Source organism: Idiotropiscis lumnitzeri, chromosome 12, assembly GCF_059441095.1.
Source record: "Idiotropiscis lumnitzeri isolate Australia: NSW breed Sydney's pygmy pipehorse chromosome 12, RoL_Ilum_1.0, whole genome shotgun sequence".
NCBI lineage: Eukaryota > Metazoa > Chordata > Actinopteri > Syngnathiformes > Syngnathidae > Idiotropiscis > Idiotropiscis lumnitzeri.
In genome coordinates, this window is record NC_142402.1 from 12,338,477 (window position 1) to 12,363,866 (window position 25,390).

At 40.6% G+C, this 25,390-nt stretch overlaps 1 protein-coding gene across 1 annotated transcript in view; it reads right to left on the reverse strand.

The window, feature by feature from the left end:
* Window positions 1-24,480, reverse strand: part of LOC148325943 (ephrin type-A receptor 3-like) — a 90,080-nt gene extending 65,600 nt beyond the window's left edge. Inside the window, exons 1-3 of the mRNA XM_088310268.1 lie at window positions 24,291-24,480; window positions 7,834-7,898; window positions 1,329-1,529 (exon numbers count right to left, since the gene is read on the reverse strand). Coding sequence (XP_088166394.1) covers window positions 1,329-1,529; window positions 7,834-7,898; window positions 24,291-24,408 — 384 coding nt within the window. The 5' untranslated portion in view covers window positions 24,409-24,480. The remainder of the gene's footprint in view (window positions 1-1,328; window positions 1,530-7,833; window positions 7,899-24,290) is intronic.
* Window positions 24,481-25,390: the final 910 nt, after the last annotated feature.

Consider the following 25,390-nt stretch of genomic DNA (forward strand, 5'->3'; position numbering starts at 1 on the left):
AGAGAGGAGCAGTAAAATCACAGATATGAGCGAATGGGGGCCTGTGAAAAATATATATCAGGAATTAAAAGTATACAAGGAGCTCCAGAGAGAGTCTCTGGAGCATTGTTTCTTAAGTCTTTGAAATTGGAAAGATAAAAGAGAGGGGGGGGGAATTGAAAAATGCCCCTTTTTTCCTTTTTTAAAATTTTTTTTATTTTTTTTTTACTGCAAGTCACTCACTCAACTAAATACCCACATATTAAGTATGTCTTTTTAATCAAATTTATAAATATGAAATACCATTAGAAACACATATCTTGCCTTGCAATTCAACCCTAGGACAAAAATAAACGCACTATATCATAAGTCAATTATTAAAATTTTGTTATTTAAATCAGACCTGACTTTAGAAAGGCAGTTGCGTAGAGGTACCTAATGATGTGTCTTGTAAGCATATACCGTATGATGCTTTTTTGATTGTGCGAGCTATTTTATTTCTCTGTAATCTGCCAAAGGGATGTACACCAACAGTGCCTTATCGGAACAAATGTTACGTAAAGGTCAGACTCCTTCAATTATCTAATTAGTTGATGCATTTGAAGTCACGCTAAGAGGCAAATTTGCTCAACTAAGTAAATGTCAGAATGTTTTAACCAAACATTTTCATCAAATTCATTATTTCATTGACAACCTTACTCACTATCAGCAAAAATGCTACAGTCATCATTTTCACTTTTTTTTTAAGACAGTCTCTTAAGAGAGACAATCCAATTCTGATTTGTTTCAAATCAAATGCTCTGCTGTGCTATCCCCCGTCCCTCCCCCTCCAAAAAAAATAAGTCTTTTTACTGTTCTTCAAACAAAATGCCGCAGGAGGTTGCTATGAACTCAGTGACTTGCATACTGGGAGGATTTCACCACACTCACCAGTTACAACAGAACAGAAGCGGCTAGACCGCCGAGGTCTACCTGCTATGCTCTGGCTTTAAAATACACTTCAATATTTTTATTTTTTTTAAGGCAATGATCTTTATTTATCCCTCCAAGTTTCAAAGTCAAACTGCTGTGTTCTGCAGGAGCTTTTTAAGTCCTCTATAAAAGACCAGTAGATAAAAATTATTTAACATTCAACACTGTAGGAGACTCATTGATTTAATGGAGTCATCTTATAGTAAATTTGTAAAGTCTTTTTCTGTATATGCAAAAGGAATAATTTTCTCAAATATCGATCTAAACCTGGATTAGTGAACACTTCTCCTTATGTCTTAGCCAGTGAGTGAAAATACACACATTGTTGCTTGAGGGTGTGTGTGTGTGTGTGTGTGTGTGTGTGTGTTGACACAAACCTCTTTACATGTTCCAGGGACCCCCGGCAAACTGTTACAGTCGCGCAGTGTGAATTTGATCTCGATGTAAACCCGCTGCGCTCCTTCCCGACTGATGTGGCGTGTCCGCAGCCAGTTGTTCTGATTGGCCTGCATGACATTACACACCTGGTACGTCCGCATCGGGGTGTTCCGCTCATCCATCACGCTGATCTCCTCCCACTGAACGTAAAAGAGAGATGGTACGTTCAGATTACTTTGCTGTGCTTGGAAACAACTTGTCATTTTATTACTTTATAGTGAAAGCACGGAGCGAGACACAATCGGAGTTGTGTATCACAGTGAGGATGTTGAAAATTGCAACAGATGAAACAAGCAAACTGAAAGAGGAAATACTTGAGGTAAGTGGAGGATATCTGAGAGGGAAATAAAAGCAGCACAGCTTTCCCCGAAAGCACGACTGCGAGATGGGTTTATGGACAAAGAAGATCTCCTTCCAAAGGTTGTTTTTTGGAGAACTGAAATATCCAGGGTAGCACAACCTAAGTTCTGTTTTTTAGGTTTGGCGGAGTATGAGTGATGAGCTGTGTCAAGATGACTAGAGAAGTGTCTTTGTGTGTGTGTGTGTGCGTGCGTGCGCTGCTCGTGCGCATGTAGGGAGTGCATTTTTCTCCAGTGAAGGTGCTTACAGAGACGGGATCGTGCAAATGGGAGTGTGTAAAGGTAAAACGGAGCAACTTTGTCTCCCATCATTTGCTGCCATCTGTTTCCACTTGTGAGTAAGGCAGTAATTGAGACCACTTCTCGCATGAGCAGGAAAACATTTCTATCTTCACGCGCGCACGTGCACGCACGCACACATACACGTACAGTCGGCACGCACAGAGAGGACATTTCTATTCCTTAAAGACAAGAAAAATAAACCAATGCGGTTTCAGTGTTTAAAGATATCTGATCCATTGAGGGGGAAAGCAACTGGGCGCACACTCCACGGCACACACAAATACACACGCGCGCGCGCGCACGCAGTGGAAGAAATGTTGGGACATGAGGAGACCACCGTATTTGTTCTGCACTCCTGTCATCATCCTGATCCTCAAGATCGTCAGTGGTGATGATGATATATCACCTAGCAACCAAATCAATGTGGACTGTTGCGTCGCGTAGAAAAGCATTTAACTTTGGGTTCGATGCAAAAGTGTCCAGCAAGTTCCAGCAGTGTGACGCACACCTGTAGGTGCAGTGTACAAACTTGGAGGAAATTGGAATCGAATTATATTATTTATAATACTTAAAATTGTATTTTGCTTCATTTGTAAAACAGCAGAATAGACAGTTATAGTTAGGTGTATTATTTTCACATTTATTTATTTAAATTCAAAACATAGCATCCTCAAGGACCTAAAAAAAATAGCAAAGTTCTCTAAGATTTTTTTTATTTATTAATTTTGTATTGGTACTGATGATTACACACTGAATATAAAACTGTATTACACATGTGTAGACTAATACATGCAGCATGCTAATTAGAAGCAAAAAAAACTAAGACTAAAGCAAAGTTTTTCTACAAATAGGAATACACTACTTTGGTATGAAATTATTAAATCAGGAAAAAATATTACGCTTATAGACTCCACACAAACACAACAATATCCTTAAAACTGTTGGGCCAAATAATAATAATAATAATAATCTGGTTAAAAAAATAGAATAACCTGCTATAATTTAACAACCCAGAAAGTTGTGTCAATTTGACCCAAGTAGCATATCGGCATAATTTTTGACCATCATAGGGTTGTTTTTGGCCCACCACCTTTAAGATTGAATGAACTGTTTTTTTTTTTTCTCAGTTTTAGTATTAAACCCCCAATGAATTCTTATACCTAGCAATTTTGTTAAATAAGACAAAGCTGATTTAGGTTAAAAAAATAAATAAAAATTTAAATTTAAAAAGTATACTTATGTATACTTATTCTTACGAAGAAAGATTGAATCAAATGTTTAAGAAACACCAAATTGTAGGATGCACCCAGACAAAAAGTCAACTAATTACATACTATAAATTACTGTGTGTATAAAACCTACTAAATTATCAAGAAAATGAAAAAAAAAGTGACATAAATAGAATAAAAGTAAAAAACAGCCTCAGGCATCATCGCCAAAGCATGTCCTTTTTCTACTATTCCTACTAACAGATTAGTATTAGTGTGAAATTCTCAAAAATTCTTGTAAAAAAAAAGATCCACTCAAATATTTAAGCAACTCCTTCAAGCGTTTCCAATTGTGAACTTACTTAGAAGTTAAACTAAATTGTCAGAGCCAGACACCTGTCATGATGTACAAATCTTGAGGAAAGTACTTTGGAGTAAAGACACAATGAGGCGAGGGCCAATAAAAGAACAGCCATTCCAGTAACAACCTTAAAGGCGCAAAACGGAACTGCTTCTGCTTCTGGAAGTTAATGCGATGTGACGTTCCGACAACGCGGCAGTAAAATCCTTGACGCCATTCACCTCGCTCTTGGGCACCAAAACAGATAAAACAGGCGTTCTCACGCAAACTTTCTCGTACTCAGCTGCTTTTCATCTCCACTGAGATGCCGAGTTCGTATGAATTGGAGCACAACCAGTTCATTCTGGATTATCTCCCAACTTCAACTGGGGAAACAGAGGCAAAGACATCAGACCATGTGTGTGAAGGAGGAAAAGATTGCTTAAGCTACTGCAGCCAATTGAATGTCAGTGAAAGTTTACACCATTGGATTCCTAAAAGACAACGTAACTACGAAATGTCCGAGAGTCCTCCTGATCAACTGCACTCGATCCAATTAGAAGTGCAAAACTACAGACTGGTGGGGGTGGGGTGGAGAAGCGAGAAGGGAATAAATGTTGGTAAATTACAGGCGCGCTTGGCAGCTAAATAGACCCATCTGTGCAGCACTAAGACCAGTCGGACATCACGGGACGGACACACACACATGCACACAACACTCCCGAGGGAGGAGTGATTAAAGCATTTATGGGAATAGTCATTGAGGGATAAAGAGGGCTTTATAATGTCTGTGTTTATTTCTTTGTAGGCAGAGTTTGGAGTGGCTGGATTACTGCCACTTCCAAGCGAGCAACTTATTTCCCCGGTTGGCGCGTCTGTTCATCATCACTTTTACTTGCTGTGGAGCACAGGTGTGTTTATGGACATGAAAACAACCTGAGCCCCTTTCATTGAATAGCTAATGATACACTTGCCGCTTGAGAGAAAGAGACTCAAAATAAAAAAAAATTAAAAATTAAAAATATAAAACAATAAAAATATAAAAAAAACTTGCAGGACTGGGAAAATATTTGGATAGTTTGTGAGTTCCTGCCAAGCGTCTCGGTAAGCAAAGTTAACACGGGTAACAAAAACTGAGGAAATGTGTAAAACTAAAATTGAAAAAAAACTTTTTGTGAAACAAAATTTAAGTTAGAGTGCTTTTAAAGAAACAAAAATTAACAAATTTTACGTTTATGAAACTAACATTTTCTTTAATATTAGTGAAAATGTCCTGTTGAATTTATAGTCTTTTCTGTTTTATTTTAAATGTAATTCCTGTATTACTGTTGACAAACACAGGAAGGATGGTCTAAGAGTCTTTAGGAAATTTTAGTTTACTTCATTATGTAACAGTAGACATGCACTCGAAATAAACTATATATAGTGGGAAAAAAACTAAAACTCATTAAAAAACTAATCTAAAACAAAGCATTTTCAAAAAAAAAAAAAATGTAATCCTCCTCCGTAGTCACCATATTTACACACATACAGAGTTGAAACAGCCTGAACACTAATTGACATTGAGAGGGGAAAAAAAATGGAGCCCTCTCCCTTCTCCCTGAGCCCTCAATCAACGCAGCCAATCAGCACAGAGCTCTCGTGATTGCTTTGAAGTGAAGCAGAGACGTCAGATCAAGGTCGAAGTTCAACCATTCACCGGCTTCCCATAATATCCCTACTGCTGCAATCATCTGATGTGTACACCTACGAGCACATAATTGGCTCCCAAAGTTTGGGGAAAAAAAGCTCTGGCTTAGTTTAGGGATACCAAATTAGAGAGGGGTGAAGAGCCTCCGGCAGTGGAGAGATGTTATGGGGCCTCTCATTTTCAAACATCATTATGACATATCTGTTTCATGTCCCTCACGACACGCACCCCCCGCTCGGCGACAGAAATGGGTCGCTCCGCTCCGTCTCGGCCACATCCGGCCCCGCACGGCTCGGATTAAATTTGACCTGCGGGGGTCAAGTATGGTTTTTGGACTAATTCAGGTAGACAGTGGTCTCAGATTGGTTGGGATTGGCTCCAACTAAAACCAATCTCAAGGTTTTAAAAGATCAAAGGTCAACTAGATAAGACCCATTATATGAAACACAAGACCTTCTTGCAACCACACCATCTTCCCGCCACTTGCTCCTCATATTTTGACATTCACTGACCGTTTACACAAACAAGCCACTCATATATAGTAATATCGATAGACTTGTAACCTTAATCGGTGGAAATATTTTTTTATGGATTTAAATTCATTACTGCAAAGCCGCAGGGCTGTCGGGAAAGTCTGGATTGGTTTATGTTGTTGTCTGTCTGTTTATAGACCACAATAAGCAGAGGAAAAGCAGCCCAACTTCATGTGGGAGAGGAAGAGCAAATATGAGCTCGTTGATGCAACACTTGTATTAAATCATGAAATAAATGGGGGAATTGTGGCGACATGATGACCAAATGGTAGGCCTGCACCTATTGTATATTTTTTTTCTATTGTTGTCTAGCAAAAACCTGCACAATTTTGGTGTATTTATTTATGTATTTATTTGTTTTATTTTATTTTATTTTATTTTATTTTTTATTAAAGGGGAAGTCAACCCCAAAAAAATTCTTAACTATAATATGCTCTATGTGCCTCCACTGGTCCAAACAAAGCATTCTGACTAATATTGCGTTTGTGGCACATGAGTTAAACAGTAAAATCCACTTTTATTTATTTTTTTTTAGCCATCTCAGAAGGCCGACATTTTGTCACTTCTGTCGACTAAAAATGACATCACAATTGCTCAGGGCTTAGGTAACGATCACCTGTTTTCTGAAGCTGATCCATGATTAGTTTTTACATGACCCTGGAGTAACTGTGATGTCATTTTCATTTGACAGAAAAGTGACAAAATGGAGGCCCCCCGAGATGGACAAAAACGGGTGGATTTTACTGCTCAACCTCTCAGTGGACAAATGACCACCCTATCATCGAGCGACGCCGCCGCCACTTCATCGAATTGTCTTTCAAGTGACAAAGGCGAGATAAACAAGAAGCAACTAAGACAACAGGAGCATCTCTCGTGAAAACAAAGTTGACCACTTTCCTCCACTTATGTCATTTCCGCTTTGTATACACTCAGGGGGTTGATGCTCAATATTTGCTTGAAAGATCACAAGATAAAAAGACAGACCAAAAATAAAAAGAGAGAAATGCATTTTACTCTGAAGTCAGTAATTTGTAATTGTAAAATGAGAACAAATGTGCCTTTCAGGAAGCCCTCGCAAACTGAATCACATTGTCAATACAAGAAAACCGTTGTGCTCTTACTTGTTCATAATGAGTCACAGATGGAACACATTACGCTCTTCGATGAGAACCTCATTGAAGGAAAACATACACAAACATAAACAACACGGCCACACAAATCAATGCATTTCAAGTGCATGAACTCAATCCTCTCGATTGCTTGAGAAAACAAGCTCTCGAAGCTCCGTTCACTTCAGCTGCCTCTTTGCTGCTCGCCACCATGAAACCGTGTGTGGCATCCCGCAATTCAAGCCGCCCGTGCTGAATAGCCACGCGGAAGTTGGAATCGAGTAGAATCTAATCGGTGTCCATTCACCGGCTCCTCTGCTTGCGTGCCGTATACAAAGTCGCTCTTATATTGCATCCACGTTGTCATTGCTCCTCTCAACGCTTTCCTCTCGCTTCTCCCCTGATGTGAGGTGACTGCGCTCCAAACTCGCCTTTTGCATCTACCTGCAAAAGCAGTTACGCAACCCTTTTGTACACGCATATTTCTGCGTGCAAAAATCATTATTGTTGTATTGCACTGGAGAGGGGAGCTCTCTAATCTCGTTGCACACTTGAGTACAATGACAATAAAGGGATTTTTGATTTCTGATTCTGATGTGAAATTTTTTTACCCCTCCCACCCACCGTTAAAAAAAATAGCAACCCGTAATAAATGGAAGCTACACCGCCACAGCACAGTTTTTCAGTGCAGCGGAAATAATTTGTAAAGTCCCCCTGAAGACTCCTGATTTAGCAAGGAGAGCTCAAGAACTCAGTGCTCTCTCCAAACACACTGCACTGCGGCTGCTGCAAAGTCCCGCCTCCCTTCCCTTAAAATAAAACATGACGCGCATAACTTCTACATGTGGCGATGGCACAAAGTCATGGTGATGTTTGTTTGTGTGAGCGCATGCGAGTGTGTGATGTGTGCTGCGCATACTCACCCCTTCATTTGGATAAGCCTCCCAGCCCAGGTCGGCCAAGGCTGACATGGAGTCCAGCAACGTAACTGCAAAAAGAGAAAACAAACATGTGAAGCCGCTCTTTCAAGGGGTTTGTTTAAACATTCTTGGGGGGGTGACGCTGTCTTGAATGCACCACGACACAGTTTCATGGATGACTTTTTGTGCGTCTGGAAGGCTTTTTTGGATTGTGTTGGGAAACAATTGAGGTGGAGCTTTTGTCGAATTTCAATGTTCTGCGCGGTGGGCCATGCAGCTGCTGGTGGTTCAAAGGGGGGACAGAAAGTCACTCAGCGAGGTTAGAACTGGCGCATGATGCCAAGAGTTGGAGTTTAAACCGCAACTAGTGGAACATGGCTGCAGTCGCTTGGTAATTTAGAAGGAGTGAAAAGTTTTTCTTGAGTCACACTACAGCTATAACAGCTTGCGCACTTGTAAAACGACGGTCTTGTAGATGTTGGAGTGTGTCTGTGTTTTTTCTTTTTTCGGGGGGTGGGGGTTGCGGTTCCACACGGAAAAACACATTTGTGGTTACTGTTTGTGGACTTGAGCGAAGGCCCGGGTCTGTTCTTGTTCATCACAATGGTGTTGACAGCCACAGTGCATGTCGTTTTACTGTCATCGGCAACAAAGACGGAGTATTTTGCATATTTTGTCTAGACTATCCACGACGGAGGTCCGACTTATACTGGATAATAACAGAAATGAAACAAATGTTTGTTTTTGCTCCCATATTTCATGATCTGAACTCAAATCTCTCGTATTTCTCGGCAATATTGTTCGGAAATCTGTGCGAATCTGCGTTAAGCTCCTCGTAGATCAGAGGTCTTTGAGCAGCTTTGGAAAAGAACCTTAGACAACTGTCAGCTCACACCTGCTCACATTTTACAAAGACTCAATTAATTATCTAATTACAAAGAGATTCTTGAGACATTCTGAACCCACAATGCAAATTTTCCCTATCATGCTCAGTCACTTTTTCGCCAGTGTTTCCCCTTCATCCATGATGCTCTTGTGATTGTTTGCAGTTTCCTGTTCTCAGTTTTGTTAGAGGTCTTCTATTCGGTGCTGGATTTGTCACAGCAAAGACTGCTGAAAAAAAAAAAAAATCAAACACGTTTGATATTCTCGGAAGGCCGAGACTAGGAAAAGACAGCTCTAAAACAGCTGACATCAGCAATTTATGAGATGAGATGAGACTTTCAGTTTTTAGTCTCAGACTGTAAATTGTGCCAGCATTAGTGGCAACTTTGTCAAGGTCTTTGTGGAGGTTTCGAGGAAGAGGATGGCGCAAACACAGGGAAACGAGGCAGGGGTAAATTAAATGGTATATAATAATTAAAAAAATAATAATACAAAACAACCGGGAGCAACGAAACACAAGGGCTTGTCATAACGGCAAACCGCAAGAGAGGCAGGAGGCCAGGAATTAAATACAAACAAATTAACGAGACAACGAGGGGCACCTGGACAAGACACGAAGGGTTGGAAGGAGCTGATTGGTTAACCCTGGGGCTTGAGTAGACAAACACAGGTGGACACGATGAACACGACGAGACACACCAAACACAAGGAAAAAACGTCAAACTAAATACTAAACCAAAAACAACAAAGACACATCATGACAAAGTGCCGAAGTGATTAAAATATCTCACAAGTGAAACAAGTTGCTGATTACATCGCATCAGGATTGCGCGCGTGTCTTCGCTTGTCTAAAACAAAAGACCACTCTAAGATGAGCAGTTACAGTAATTGCAGGCCTTTTGTGTGTATATTAAAAATGTTATGATGCATTTATATTTTTGATCAGTGTATAGTCGGATACAGCGCGGTTAACCCTTTATGATGAGGAGCTACATTTAGTTACATAAATGGATCTCTCACTATCCAGACAGTCAAATCAGCGCAAAATAAAGCAAGGACAACCTTCTGTGACTTCCACTCTCTGTGCTGCAACCTGCTGATGGCACTCTACGCTATGCGGCCATTTGAGAACATCCTGAATGAAGTCTCGCGGTAGGGAAGTGCTGCTGATCAATTGTGCCACCTTGATCTCATGATGTCAAAATGTGAAAAAGCATGACGCAGAGCACTGCTGGAAATGTATTGATTGCTAAATGGATCAAAGACCTGTTGTGAATTTTGCCATTCAGCTCATTGTTAGAGAACAGCAAGCTTTGCAAAAAAAAAAAGGACTGTTTGAACAACTCGCAGCGGGACACGTGCAATCGAAAGTTGAAAGAAAGGGAGTTCACCTGTAAAGGTTATTGTGGATTTATGGTGCATCGCAAAAGTGAACTAGCCCTAACTTTCGGAGTAGTAAATGTAATATGTCATGATGATATACTTCGTTAATCATAGAATTTAATGACGGCTCTGATCAGCCACCCACACATTGGCGCAACACAGCGTCGTCGCAACCTTCAACAAGTTTGGAGTTTGTGTTATGAGTGATCCGCTTCATCTACTCATACTCCCATATTAGTGTCTTGGCAGACTTGTTTGAATATATTTCGAGATCACGCTAGAAATTCATGTATCTCAAGTCTCCTTTGAAATGAGTTGACTTTCTTCAGCAGTAAAATGCAAATCAAATGACATTCACATAGAGACAGTGAGAGGAGAAAGAATATATGCATGTGTGTTGTTGTTTTATCTGTCTTCCTGTTATGCTTCGTCATTTGTGTTGAAATAATTATTGTTTTAAATGTTAAAACACTATAACGCCGATATGTTTCACTAGCTTGTGTGTATTTCACATTGTTTGTTAACAGTAGGCTAAACGGGACTAACCAAAGGCAATGCTGGTTCTTGTAAAAAACGGAAAATTCTCTTTGTTTTAGATTTAAATTTATCGTTAACTTCACTTGGGACTGGCAATAATCAACTTGAAACGAACAAATTGCTCACCATCTGCCAAACTGGTGCTTGATGTGTTAGAGCGCCCGTACGTCAAGGTCCAATAATCATCAGAGTTCCGACTTGCATCATACAAAACTCTGAAGTTGGGACGCTGCGATCTCAGTGTGATTGCTGCAACCGGAGGAAAGATGCGGCAAGGTGTCGATGACAAATGATGAGAGGAAGGCGGCGGCTTGACCAGCAGGAGGCATGATTAAAACCTGCTTCTTCACCTGTGTGTGCGGGTGCTGATTCACTTAATGTGTATGGCTGCACTTCTTCCACTCAGGTTCTAATCAAGCCTTCAATGCTACTGATCATCAATATTTAATCAGCATCCATATGCAGTGACGCCTGCTTCTCTCTTTCTTCTCGCCACTCCACTGCCATCATGTCAAGCTTCTCTGTTATGCAGATTACAGTATGGCCACAATGGAGTGGAACTTTGTTTTACACGCTTGAAATTGTCGTGCTATAAAAGTAAACCAGAGTGAGTGAAATAGCAAGCCTCAGCACATTGTGTCAGACTGACAGACTTTGGTTTTGCTGACGATTGATGGGACACTGACGGAATTGAATTTTCGTTCATGAGAGCAGTGCTACTCATTTTTTTTTTTTACTGTTACGCCCCCCACCCTAGCTAGAAGATAACAATTCACGCCCCCCCCCCCCACCATCTCCACTCTCCGCCGCAATTATAAATAATAGCATTTTCATTGCAAACAAACCTACACCGGAGAGTTAATTCTTGCTGCGCACAATGGGAAAGGAAAGCGCCACTGCCAACTAGTGGAGTGGATGTGTAACTACACTTTATTGCAGTACGGCAGAAAAAAAAGCATGTTTCCTAGGTTCAAAGGTGCCCACCTCAGCATCACACCGCCCGCCCCACTATTTGTTGAGAAGCACTGCATTAGAGTAATCATCAGTAACCGGGTCAAGTACCGATGGACCTCTCAGTGCGTCACTCAATTTGATGACTTGTTTTTTCTTTGAGGGAGTCGGACGGTGGGGGACATACTCATGGATCAATGGACTTTTGTCGGAGTAACTGACAGACAGCCTGACGGACGGCCCAATTCGGTTCTACTTGAAAAAAGGACGGACTGGTAACCAGGTCGCTGATGCAGACGAAGTGACAAAATCTGTAAAATGAACATTCTAGCCGCCAACTTTTTCCAAGACTCTTACATTCAATTCTTCAACCCAATCTGCTGGCTCAAAATAATCAGCCCAACCTTGGGTAGAAGTGACCCAATCTGCTCAAAATCCGCAGCTACCAACTAAGTTAGTTCACTTCAGGAGAATCAGTCAGAAAATTACCGATTTGACACATGTTTGCCTTGTATTATTTCATGCTCAAGTTTTATATGACCTCCATCGCATGCATCTGTTTCATAACTTCCAAAACGACATGACATAATCACATTTTCAACACAGGGTATATAAGCCTGTTTACAAGCTCATCTGTGCCACAAAGAGACAATTTAACACGCTATACAACATCTCCCTAACGTCCATGCTCTTCGGAGCTCATCAAACGGTGACAGGAGAGAGGGACGCCATAGTAATTGTGTCTGTATTTGTGTGTCGTGTGTGTGTGCGTCGCAAGGAAATGAGCGCAGTGACAAAGGAGAGGTGCTGAGCAGCGAAAGGTCATGCAAATCCTCAAGGCCTCACACACACATTAAGAACATTTACTGCAGTCCGCCTCGCTCCGTCAAGTGACGTACAAAGGAAGGGAATGTAATAACATGATTACAAGGGATATTAAAGAATCGAATCACACAAAAAGGCTCATAGGGGAGAATGGGAACATTTTTAGTCTTACATTTTTATATATAGTGGCCATGATTGTAATAGATGATCCGTGCACATTTATTCCATAATGTTGTGCCTTTAGTCTGCCTTCATCAAGCCTGCCGTAATATTATTTCATATTGTTTCAAAAATAGCTAGCATGGCCTCACCTGATGGATGCATATCTGCAGTCGTGTAAAAAAAAATGCAGGCAAGAGAAAATATTTTCACACCCCTTTATCCAAGATGACATAAAGCTGAGGAAGCAAGCAGCCACTCGCTAGTAAGTCATGCCGTTTTCATTTAATTTCAACAAAATAGGTCCCGTTTACAAAATTAACATCAAGCTGTTGAATAGGAAGTGAAAGTTTAATCCTACAGAAAAATGATGACTGCTGTTTTTCTTTTTTTTTTGGACTAATATACAGTGTGCCCGCCTTATTGCAATGAATTTAATCAATAAACCGTTTTTCGGGGAGTCACATTATTTTAGAAAAATAAATAAATAAATAAATGAATAAATAAATAAATAAATAATTTCTCCTTTCATATCCTGCTGATACGTCTGTTGGCACCTGAGCCTTAGCGGCAAACAGAGACGAGTTAGCTTACTAAAGTACCACATTTCAGTCAATTGAGTCAATAATTTATTTATACATAGAGTATATTGCTATGATAGGCTATATGTAAACTTGAACAAAGCCTAAACATCAGATATTTATTGATTATTATTATTATCATTTTAGGCCATATTGTCCAGCTCACCAGTTCTTGTTTTGCACCTCAAGTGGGAACCGACCTGGCGCCCCGATCAAGTACGCAGGTTTTACATTTCCCGAACCCATTTTATAATCCTTTGGGAAAACAGAGACATGCATTAAGATGCACATCAACACTTTTTTTCCTTCTCCTCACACCTTTTATCAATACCACTTATCACTACGAATCAATGGATGCGCTTATAAATTATGTATTACTGTAGATTCCTTCCTGATTGCGCTGACACAGCATAACGTCATTTTGCAGAATCTTTTGGCCAAAGGAAGCATTTTATCCTCTCTTAGCTCGTCTCCCATATGAGCATGTCACATTTGCCGAAACGTTTAAATCAAATTTGCTCCCACAGCCTTAACAAAGCAGAGTTATTACCTTGAACAAACATTGTAAAATCACAAGTGTCACGGTTATAGAATTCATAGCCGAGCTCTTATGTTGATTGGAGGTGGAACTAATGAATTGGCGAGGGAGTGCAGCTCTTCTCTAAGCAAACATCAGCAAGCATCCGTGTCTATATTTGCCTCGGCATGATTCTCTCCCTTCTTCTCATTCTCTGTCGTCCTCTTGGGGCCTTAAATGGCATTTGTGCGAGTCTGTGTGTGTGTCGGAGATATGATACTTATATGCAGTCTGATGACCGGTTTCCGGGTTGATGAGAATTAAAATATGTATATCACGTACCAGCTGTGGAGATCGTTTTCCAAATGTGATTGCATGAACAAACAGATACAGCAACACATTTTCTGTTTTTACCTCAACGTTTGATTTAAACACTTTTGATTGACAGCTGACTCTCAATTTGGTACTTTTTAGGTGAACAGCAAATGTAAATATTTTCCTTATCTCCCTCTCACACGTGCTGCCCACACAATCGGTGAGCATATATGGCACGGTGGCGTACAAGTGGCAGGACGAGTGCATCACGTTGTTTACGATCCTGCAGCCTCTCTCTCTCTCTCTCTCTCTCTCTCTCTCTCTCTCTCTGGTGGGCATCCACTGGTGGAGTTTGGCAGCCACTGCCAAGGCTCAAGCAGCGATGCCAACAGCCCAGCTGGCTCACAAAGAGACCAAGATGCTTATACACTTGCCCATACACACGTTTAAGATGGTGCAAAAAAGACCACCACGGGAATGCGAAGCGCAGCGCATACCTTCATACATAATTAATTAGGTTGTTTTTAATTGATTACAAACAATTCACTACAGGGGACAAGATCCACCTTTGACCACTTTGCTCTCATTGTTTTCCTTTAGTTTCATTCTTTGCTGCCTATCAGGGTATTTTTGTCACCTAACAAAAAACAAACACAAAAACAATCTCCGCAAAAAAATAATATCTCATATCCTGATTAAGTAGAACACTGAAGCTTAAAGAGAAGAACCGTAATGTGGAGTGTAAAAAAAATGATTATTTAATAAGCAGCTCCTTTTATAACTAGTAAGGGAGGTAAAGCTGTTGTGGGCTCACCACAGTGGTACCTTGACTTGCACGATTAATTTTGTTTAAGATCTTGTTAGAATTTACTCGTTCAGTAAATTCGCCCGCCACCGTGGGGGTGACGTTCCAGACCAACCCCGCAATAAGTGAAATCCTGATGGCATGTTTTTATAGCATTTAGTACCCGTAATTTTTTGAAGGGTCTTTAAACAGACTTTTAAAGCAATGCAAATTTAAACACATGTAATATTATATATTGTGAAATAACAAGAGAAGTGCATAACACAAAAATACTGAACTAATGTGTACTGATTCCTCTATGTGTTTACGGTTAGCAATTCCTGTATCATCGAACGATGTCCATCAATAACTTTGGTCAACAGCAAATTTTAATCAGAGATGGCCTTATGTGTCCCTAAAGATATTTATAACGCTGATTTGAAAAATGTCTTCACTTTTGTCAAGCACATCAGGTTTTTGAGATGTTTGCTCATTTTTGGTTTTGAGGTTTGACCTATAAAAGCTTGCGCATTACAAATTTTACCGTGTGTTGTAATTTATAGCTCTGTCGTTTTAGGAAAGAATTGTTTATAATCATTCCTATTAATTCATTAATATTACTTAATATATTTCTATATAGCTTTCAGCAGGGATTTTTTGCTATTATATGATATTAGTATTATTAGTATTATTATGAAAACCTAATGTGCTAAAGAAAAACTAGGGCCAATTTGGAATCTGCCCGACAAATTCAATTGGTAAAGCTTACTTGCATCTCTGATTAAAAAAGAAATACATAAGTCAAATCATGCCCAACGAACATACAGCCATCGCTTTTTGCTGGTATAAAACACAGGATTGAAGAGGATTTAACATTCAGAAATCATCAGCAAAACTAGGCTGTTAAAATACTTAGTTTTTTTTTTGTTTTTCTTTCAGGTTAACAAAATAGTGTGCCAAGGTTACATTTTAAAAAGGTCAACCGACTTGTAAATTGGGGCAGTCGTAACTCTATATTTGGGAAGCAGCTTGCAATTGCTGTTCTCAATGAATATGTAACAAACAAATATCACATTTATAACCTTTTTATAGGGGTTATTTTTAAATCGCACACATTATTTTTTATTGCACTACTTTGAATGTATTGCTTTTACCGCATACTAGGGCTGGACTATTGTAGGAAAAACATCTAATCGCAATTATTTTATTTAGTTTTTGTTTAATTTGACATCCTAATTAAAAAAACACATATTAAGTGATTGAAAAAATATTTGGCCAACTCCCCAAACTCAACAAAAATAAAATAATCAGTAATAAGAGAAAATATCAGCTGTTCCTGCTGTGCACACTTTAGCCTCTTGGGGCAGTGTGGTGCTTTCATGGCCGAACATATTCCGGAAGATGCATTCATCGTACGTTCACAAAACAGGAAGTCACACACACAGTTGTTGAGCACGTTCATCGTTTTCTTTTTTTTCGATTGTAATCTTTTTATAATTGTGAGAACCCATCATAGAAATCCCCATTAAATTTCAATTAGTTGCCCATCCCATACTTTACAAGTGATATGAGTCCTTGTCGTCCACTCAAGTCACAGACTTCGCCATGCTTCCTCTAGTCTGACAGTTGAGCCCAGCAAGGAGGGGAAGTTGTTGTCAGGGCAACACACGGGCTGACAGAGAGCAGCACTGAGGAGTGCAAGCAGTTGAGCTATGAACTTTCGGAGTAGAGCAGCCCCGCAGCAGGAGCGCTCCACTCACTGCTGTCTTTTCATCAGTCCTCTCTCCACTCATCCACAACCCACCAGAGGCTCTGCACTCGTTTTTCTTCTAGTTATCTCTCGCCGTGCTCATCCTCTGGTCATGTCACTTTAATGGAGACTGTGTCTGTGTGTGTGTATGCGTGTGCGTGTTCTTTGCTTATGACTTTCCATGATTGTTTCATAACTGGTCTTCCTCATGTGAGCTAGGACTGCAGCAAGATTAAGTTTGAGCTTTGTAAAGCTGGGGGGCACACAATTCCACTTACACAGTTGTTGCCCATTTTGAAATGCGTTTTTGAGTACAGTGTTCCCCCGCTGTCGCAATTCATCGTTTGTGTCCCTGCTGTAGCGCTTATTTATTTATCTATTTATTTTTTACCAAGACTTTTTACAGTATTTTATTATAATGCCCTCACATGTGGGAAAGGAGAGCCACTCTCACTGATTTATTTTAAGACAATTTGTGCTTGCATTTTGTATTATTTTTTTTCATTAAATGTAGTGATAATGCATTCAATCATCAACTAATCGCCAAATTCCCTGGAAAGGTGATAATCGACTTATGTTGATCAATGCCTTCCATTGCCGATCACAAAAACAATCACCTTCATCTCGTACTTTGCAGCCTGCAGCCAACTAGTGACCAGCCTGTGTACAGCGTAGTAACCCATCCACCTTTCCGAAACACGGCAAGGACGCACACCAGACCAGTTCCAAACAAGTTATAGATCAAACCAATACTGCATTGCGATGTTTGTCATTTTGAAATTATATCTTGTTGTTGCATAATAAAGTGATGAACATTTTGATTGAATGCTTTTTTAAAAATCTGATTCATCCATTAAATGGAAACAAATAATCAAAAGATGATGAATATAATTGAGAGTGAGCAGCTCTACAATTAAAAAATGTGCAGCTATCGGAATCAGTATCCGCCTATTGCAGGTGGATTGCGATAAACTGAGGTTCACTGTACTTTATCCAATGTTTCCAGTGGTCCTGAAACTTTTTTTTTCATTGCGGACCATTCCATACTATTCCATAACTTTTGCAGTCCATAACCGGCAGACCTCGGGGGCTGTTCGCTGTATATTGTACAGGGCAGGCTTCGTACATGGTCGGTTTTTTACTTGTTTCCCGAACTTGCAATGCAACCGAGACAATTAGCATCTTGACATGCGTCAAGAGTCCATCATAGATGGATCTAATGGCGAAATGTTTTAATTATAATTTAATAATAAGATTTTTTTTTTTTTTTATGACAACTGAAACATATTGGATCCCGCATTTAACGACTGTGATGAGGCATCGCAGACTAAATGATTTGTCAAAACAAGTGAAGCCAATTAAACATGAAACTCATGCAAACCCTTTTTTTTTGCACAGTTTTAAATATCGTACACTCATTTTCACATTAGAGTAAGACGGCGCAAGATTCCGAGACAACTCAACCTCAATTATAGACCCTAGTAAAGCATTTTACGTGGTGAAAAAGTAGCAATTACAACCTGCGTTTGTTTAAAGAAGCTGCGTGGCTTATTGACGGCATCACTACGAGCAACCTTGATGAACGCTTGGCAGCCGCAACAAATGTGCATGTTTAATTCTACAATTAACTACAAAGCACTTTTCCCTTTGAAATGACTATTGACTATCAGAGAAGCTATTTTAAAGATGAAATGTCCACGAAAGCCTATAATAGAGGGTGGTAGCGCTGATTAACACATTACGGCATATCATTACAACTCCCGGACGCCGTGTACTGTACATAAGCCCCCAGTGGGCTGTGATCACACATAACATCTTTCTGACTACATTGTCTTGCTCTTGCCTCCAGAAAACGAATTTGCGGCTATTTCATACCGGCTACAGTACTTTGACAGCACTAACGTAACACACACACACACACACAGAAATCGCCTTTCTGACAGTATGTCAACAGCGCGCTATAGTTTGTCACTTGAAGACGTTATAGAATGTGTGTGTGGGGGGGGGGGGGTTGTGTGCGTGGGTTTGTCTGCTGCTTGAATGCTTGCTGTGTTGAACTGTGACACCCAGTCAGACCCAGACACTTGTTTCTTTTTAATAAGCGATGCAGACATCTCATCAAGGGCAAAGAGCGACACACACACACACACACACACACACACACACACCCGCACGCGTGCATGCCTTCACTTCCACACACTCAAGCAGAGGGGACCTTGAGGATTCGCAAACAACGGTACAAACTGTCAACACGACGCGCAATTTGACACCGCCAGCATTTATTTGGTGGATGAAATGAAGTAATTAAAAGAATGATGGTTCACTAACGCCGCTGAATGAGACAGCTTTGGTGGCGATGCAATTTGTTTCCAGCTCTACTGTTGCAATGGTGTGGTGCTCTTTCCGTATTTCTTCTTGACCTTTTACGGCGTTAGCCATTTCTCCTGATGAGAGCTGAGTCCCGATAGCCCGTGGACACACACTTCTGTCACACAGTGGTTGGCCACAAGAGGAGAAATTAGAGCAGTGGGCCTTAGCAGTTGACACGGATAGGAAATCACATGGCAGACAGGTTGTTACTGGTGATGCGTATACACACACATACACACACAGAGTAATGGCTGCCACTTCCAAACATCTAAAGGCTAAATTGTGGCCTATTCATAGGATGTAGATTAATAATCTTAAAAATAAAAAAGTATTGTTATATTGCCTGTCTACATGTGTTGCTGTTTCATTTGTGTTCAGATATCCGCTGCCTAAAAAATTACAACACCACCCAGGGCTACAGGGCGTGATTGACAATTTTATGCTATTTGCAGAGTTGACTCAGCCAGCGTGTATAGAGCATATATGACAAGATTGTCGTGTAGCCTAGGCGAAAGTTCCACACTGTTTTGACGGTATCCTTGTTTAATGTGACAGCCTTTTTATCGGCCGCCGAATGAATATCAAGCAAACTGTGCAAAGGCAGTAACGTGTTTAGCAATGATGATGTAGCCATCAAGTAAAACGCAGACAAAAAAAGAACTAAATCATCAATGTGATGAGTGTTTCACTCCCTTCAGGTGATGAGAAATGTTTCAAATAAAAGAGGGTTTATTTATTAAAAACAAAACAAAAGCGCATTGGGCTTACAACACATGCCTCTTTGTGTCCTGTTCCATCTCACAATTGTGAATATCCTTCTATTCTTTTGCTTTGCATTGACAATAACGCACACGCAGACACACACAAACGCCGTATATGCTCCTAGCCTTCACACCAGAATCATTCCCTGTCACTGTGCTGTATTTATAGCCTCATCTATCAGCTAGCCGCAGGAATACTTGACGTTATTCTCTGGACCAAGACCACCAAACTGCCCCCTAGCCATACATTAGGATGGAATGAGTGTCTGTGGGCGTGCATGCACAACGCATGGGCACCAACCTCAGTGTGCCTATGTATTACTCAGACGCAGCCCCACCTTGTTCCAAGCGCAGGGAGCCCCTGTGTTATTAGTGTTACTGAGAGAGGGGGGGGGGGGCTAAGGGGTTTGAAAGAAAAAGAGCTGAACTAAGAACAGAAGGGAAAACAATCCAAGAGAGAGATAAAGCAAAGTAGGGCACATATGAGAGAAGGAGATTAGAAAAAAAAAAAAAATCAGGTGAATGCTTGTGCTTTTTTGGTGCCTCTCTTTTACTGCTCTCTGATGACAACAGCGATCTATAGCCTCTTCTGTTCAAGGTCATGGTTGTTACAAGGGAGCGCTGCCATCGCTGGCGCACAAAAGCACATTCACAGTGAGGTATGCCTCTGCCGATAACTGCAAGCAACCCTTATAGATTAAAGCAATTAAAGCAGAGGAGACCTTTGACCCTACATTATACCACAGTCAGGATCTTGTGTGAATCATTAGGCTGGTGTGTGTGTGTGTGTGTGTGTGTGTGCGGGCATGCTTTCTTGCGTGTCAGTAGAGGGCATGTTTTACATATGCTTGTCTCTGCAATAACTGCTCATGTTAACCTTACAAAGCAATACCGCCCCAAGACCACCAAGACCACCACCTCCTTCACCAAACACCAATGGAATGAAAATTGTCATTTGTGCTAACGAGGAGCGCGCCGACAATACATTTTTGGAGTCAACTGACCAATCTCAATACTGCCTGTTGATTTTGTCATCATGTCTGTATTGCCATCACGAAAGTAGATCCAGCAAAACTGTAGCTGGTCTTCAGTTTCTTTGATAAACTAAACATAGAGAAGCCATGCTAACCGCTAAGCTAACTTGAAATGTATATTAGCGAAATGAGAGACTACAGAAATGACCATTCTGAAGTCTTGCTGAAACAGTGTAACAGCAGAGAGTATGATTAATCAACTATGAAGAGCAAATTAGCAGATACATTTGGGCTACGCCGAGTTTGAAGCAAACTAAACTCGACCACATGAGTCGCTTCTGGACCAAAACTAGAACTTTAACATCAGACACGCTCACAAATGCACTCTCAAAGTGGATTGATCTGGTTTGTAGACGATAAAGTCTTGGAATATGTCCTAAAGATGGGAGCCAACTTTTCAACTGACCAGCAGAAGCAAAGGCAATACTCCCCTTAAAAAAATAAATAAATAAATAAACTATCTTAGAATGGTACTTAAGCTTTTGCTCTGTTCAATTGTGGCCCATTTTCTATTTGGTTTGCTACTTTTTTTTTTATTGAAAAGTAATGAAATGCCCTAAAATGTGCTAAGAGAGTTAAACATTCTCATCTGTCTGTTCTTTTATTCCATCACTCAAACCTATTGAAATAAAAAATCTTAGATTTTCAGAATAATTCAAATGCAATTAATCGAGATTCATTAATTACATTGCCTGTAATTAATTACAGTCATATGTGTTAAATATCACGTTGTTGTTTTTATGGGTTTGTAAATGTAGCATTGCTAAAGGACTGTAAGAATACATTTCCAAAATACTTTCAGTAAAGGTTTACGCCATCACAGCCTAACCTTACCAAATCTCCAATTTAAACCACAGGGCATTTCTTTCACCACCCTTCATAAATTAAACACACACTTCTTACACTGTGCACTCACAGATTCACTGATTGTTTAAATGCTAACGTCTAATTAGCATGACATGAAAGGAAGCCCCAGTTGTGAGTTTTCTAGGATTGAGTGAGCTGCGTAAGTAAGAACACAAAAATAGAAAACAGCGGAGACAAAGACGGTCCGCGAAAGAAGGTGAAATGGGGGAAAACAGCCTCTAAACTGCAAAGATGGTAAAAAAAAAAAAAAAACGGAGCCACACACAGTGCAGACCTGGAGGCACCCATCCTAATGTTACATCAGTTTGCCCTCAGGGTTCACACAATCCTCAACGAGTGTGTGGGGCTCCCTCTGCTGGTGCACATTCCTAATCTCCTCGTCCTCTCTTTACTGCTTCTGACAAAGACTTTAAAAAGCCACTTGTGAAAAAAAGTCATTTCCACTATAGATCATGTTCCCCTGTCTGCAGTTACCACCAATTTCAAGCAATCTGATCAATTCCCCCTGTAGCACTTTGTTCCGCTTGCCCACCCTCACAAGGTTTTTTCTTGTAAATGCTGACAATTTCCGCATAAGATCACATAGTAAACAGAGCTTGTTGGCACTGAAACATGATTTTAGCTTGCAATATCTGCTACGTCCAAGGGCCTTTTTGCTCTTTAATTGGTCCTGAATGTAGGACTGTAAATTTTTATGACAGCATCATCCCTGTGGGTAGACAATGTGCATGGTCATACACACATGCACGCGCACACACAGATACAATGAAGTCAAAGAATCTCTATGGAACAGCAGAAGGCTCCAAGGTGAAAGCACAGCTGCTAACACACATGCATGCACGACCTTATACAGATGCATATGTGAGACACAACATTAGGTAGACAGTCAAATAATCCAGAACCAAAAATAATGACAATGATCTTCCTATTCACTTTTGATTGTTATTCATTTAATAATATTTAATAATCTGCACTGAACTGCATCAAAATCAAGCATTATGACCAGTGTACCAGGTGTACCTAATGATGTGTCCAGGAAGGTAAGGTATAGTTTCCCATACAGAAATGCTGCTTTGATGTGCAAATCGGAATGCCGAGATCACATGAGGATGAGCCACACACAGAGAAAAAAAACCTTGGAAAAGTCCGTCAGTGTTCATGTCAAGACGGCCGTATACGCCGCAAACACTGCAGCTCGTTTATCTAAATCAACAGGAGTTTCAATTCATCATCCTTCATTCTGCATTCACCTCAATGAATATTTCATCACAAGCATTCGGCATTGTCTCCACTTGTTTAAACACTCCTCCCTGACTGCCTCTCCTCATCCTCACTCGCCGTCTATCCTCCCGAGCCAGGGAGAACTCCTCCGGGCTGTGACATACATTCAGCATTGTACCGATATACACGACACTTACACACTCAAATTGAAGGACTCATCCATGCTGGCTGAGGTGTGGCCTTTGTGTTGTGTTTGCTTGAAGTGCTTCATTGTGTGAGACGTGAGCATCAAGAATACTTTCAAACAGTTATAGGCCACCCCTTGATATAGTAACAAATTTGACTTGCATTATAAGTCTTTTGTTTAACTTTCGTTCCCTCTAATCATTAGAATTATTTTTCAAATAATCTATGTAATATGTTGAATTACAGCAAAATCCTTGTTATTGCATTATTGTTAATAATTATGTTGTGTGCAATTTATTAATCATCAGTCTTGAAGTAATTCACACAAAATGGATGCACTACCAGCAGAGGCACTATTGAAATGGTCTAATTATTTTGTCTCATTTGCATATTAATATATCAATGTAGTCATTTTTGCCATAGTAAATCAAGGACACTAAAAAAAAATCCTTAATCCAAAATATTGGACTTTTTCCCATAAAAAGATCAAAGCGAAAGCAAACATGGCATCACCAGAAGAGCATTAAATAAAATCACATGCTGCTCCCTAGGATTTTATTTCCCACCTCATCTAATTTGTAAAGTTCTGGCGTTAGCCAAATCACACATGCAGCACTGACATTGCCTGACAGCATCATTTCTTCTCCTGGCCAATAAGTTGCTTAATAAAGTGCTCATCATGACTCTCCCCGCCTGCCTCCCATACGGAGCGATTACTTTTTTTTTTTCTTCTGCAACTTGCCAGTAAACAAGCAATCTTGCATGTTTCAGCCCGAGAAGCAGTCAGGAGTAGTTAGCGACTAAATGTATTGGCCGAACATCGATGTTAATTTAATAACAAGGAGAGGCTGTGACAAATGTAATGCAATTGCTGCCTCTCATTTGCAGACTGAGTTAGATGGCTTGAGTCCACAGAAGAAAAGACATCATCTCTCAGCGTGTTTTAATGAACGTGTCTGGATGACATTAGTGTCGTTTGGGGGGTTTAATTGTTACGAGTTCGCCCACTTTTGGTGTTTCTCGTTCATAGCAGCCTTCTATTGTAAAATGTAATGCAAATTTAATGCCAAAATGACGAGAAAGTGCGTGTGATTGGGGGTGGGGGCGGGGGGGGCGTGACGCACACTCTCTTCCATCTCCATGCTCTTTTTGTGGCTCTTTATGCATGATTCATAACCGCACTTTATCGGGAAGCGCCACCGCTCCTCGCCCGGCAAGTGGGCGCTCCAGATCGGGCTCCTTGTGCTATATCCCCGGGCCCCCCCACCCGGGCCCCCCCACCCCTATCCCCTCAACCACAACCAGACCGCGCACACCCACCTTACCAACCTTACCTTCATTATCCGGATAATTCCTTAAGGCTCCACACGGCGTCAACACGTGAAAAATCACCGAGGAGGTGAGCAGGAAAAGGAAAGGATAGATCCACAAGACGCGCGGAGTCGGGGCCATTTTTCAGGCTGCGCTTCGCCCTGGATGCATCCCTGTTGGCGGCGTGGAGAGAGTGCGCGCAGCCTGGAGATGAAGAGAGAGAGAGAGCAGAGTGGAGAGGAAAGAGAGCGAGAGAGAGGAGGAGGAGGAGGAGGAGAAGGAGGTGGGGACGACGGGAAGGAGGGTCGCTCGCCAACCAAGTGTTGTCAATCATCCGCCTGGCCCCCCACTGGCTGTTTGGGAGCCTGGGGTCGCTCGCGCGCCAGGCTACAAAGCATATTTGCAGAAACCAAGTACAAATACAGTCGTTGCATTTTTTTCAGGTAACTCTACTTGAGTATTTTTTTTTTCGGATGACTTTACTCCTTATGTTTGAAAACATTTCCGGTGTTGTCTTGACTTGTGAGTTTCATTCAGTGACCATGAGCAAAGATTTGTATCTCAAATCATCTTTCGCCATTGAATTGAATGGAAATGTCATTAATACGTTCCATCTCGCAAATTTTAAAATGAACCACTTCACTTCATAGTTTGTAATTTATTTTTGTAAACTAAGTTAATCGTTCGAAAAATTACCTACGTAGTTCAGAGTTCTTTTTTGTTCCTCCAATCCCTCCCCCAATACATTGCTACGAACTCTTACCCTTTGGTATACTTCCATTTGTCCAATCTTGTCCACACTTGTATCCAGATGCAGCTATAACACTACAATCTAAAAAAGAGGACAAACATCTTACTTGAATAGCCTTTTTTTAATGAATTAAAACAAATGTGCTGTTCTCCTGAATGTGCAAACACAAACAAAATCTGCTCTTGGAACCAGGCTGAGGTAAGTAGAGCTATCTATCTTCTGGCATGCAGCTCAAAGATGAGAAGAGCCGCTAATGTTTTTGAGTTTGGGAAATGATCTGTTTCAACTCACAGTTGCCATATTTTTTTTCATTCGATATAATTGTAATGAGCATTAATCAAGATTAATTATTTCAATTAATTCAATTAATTA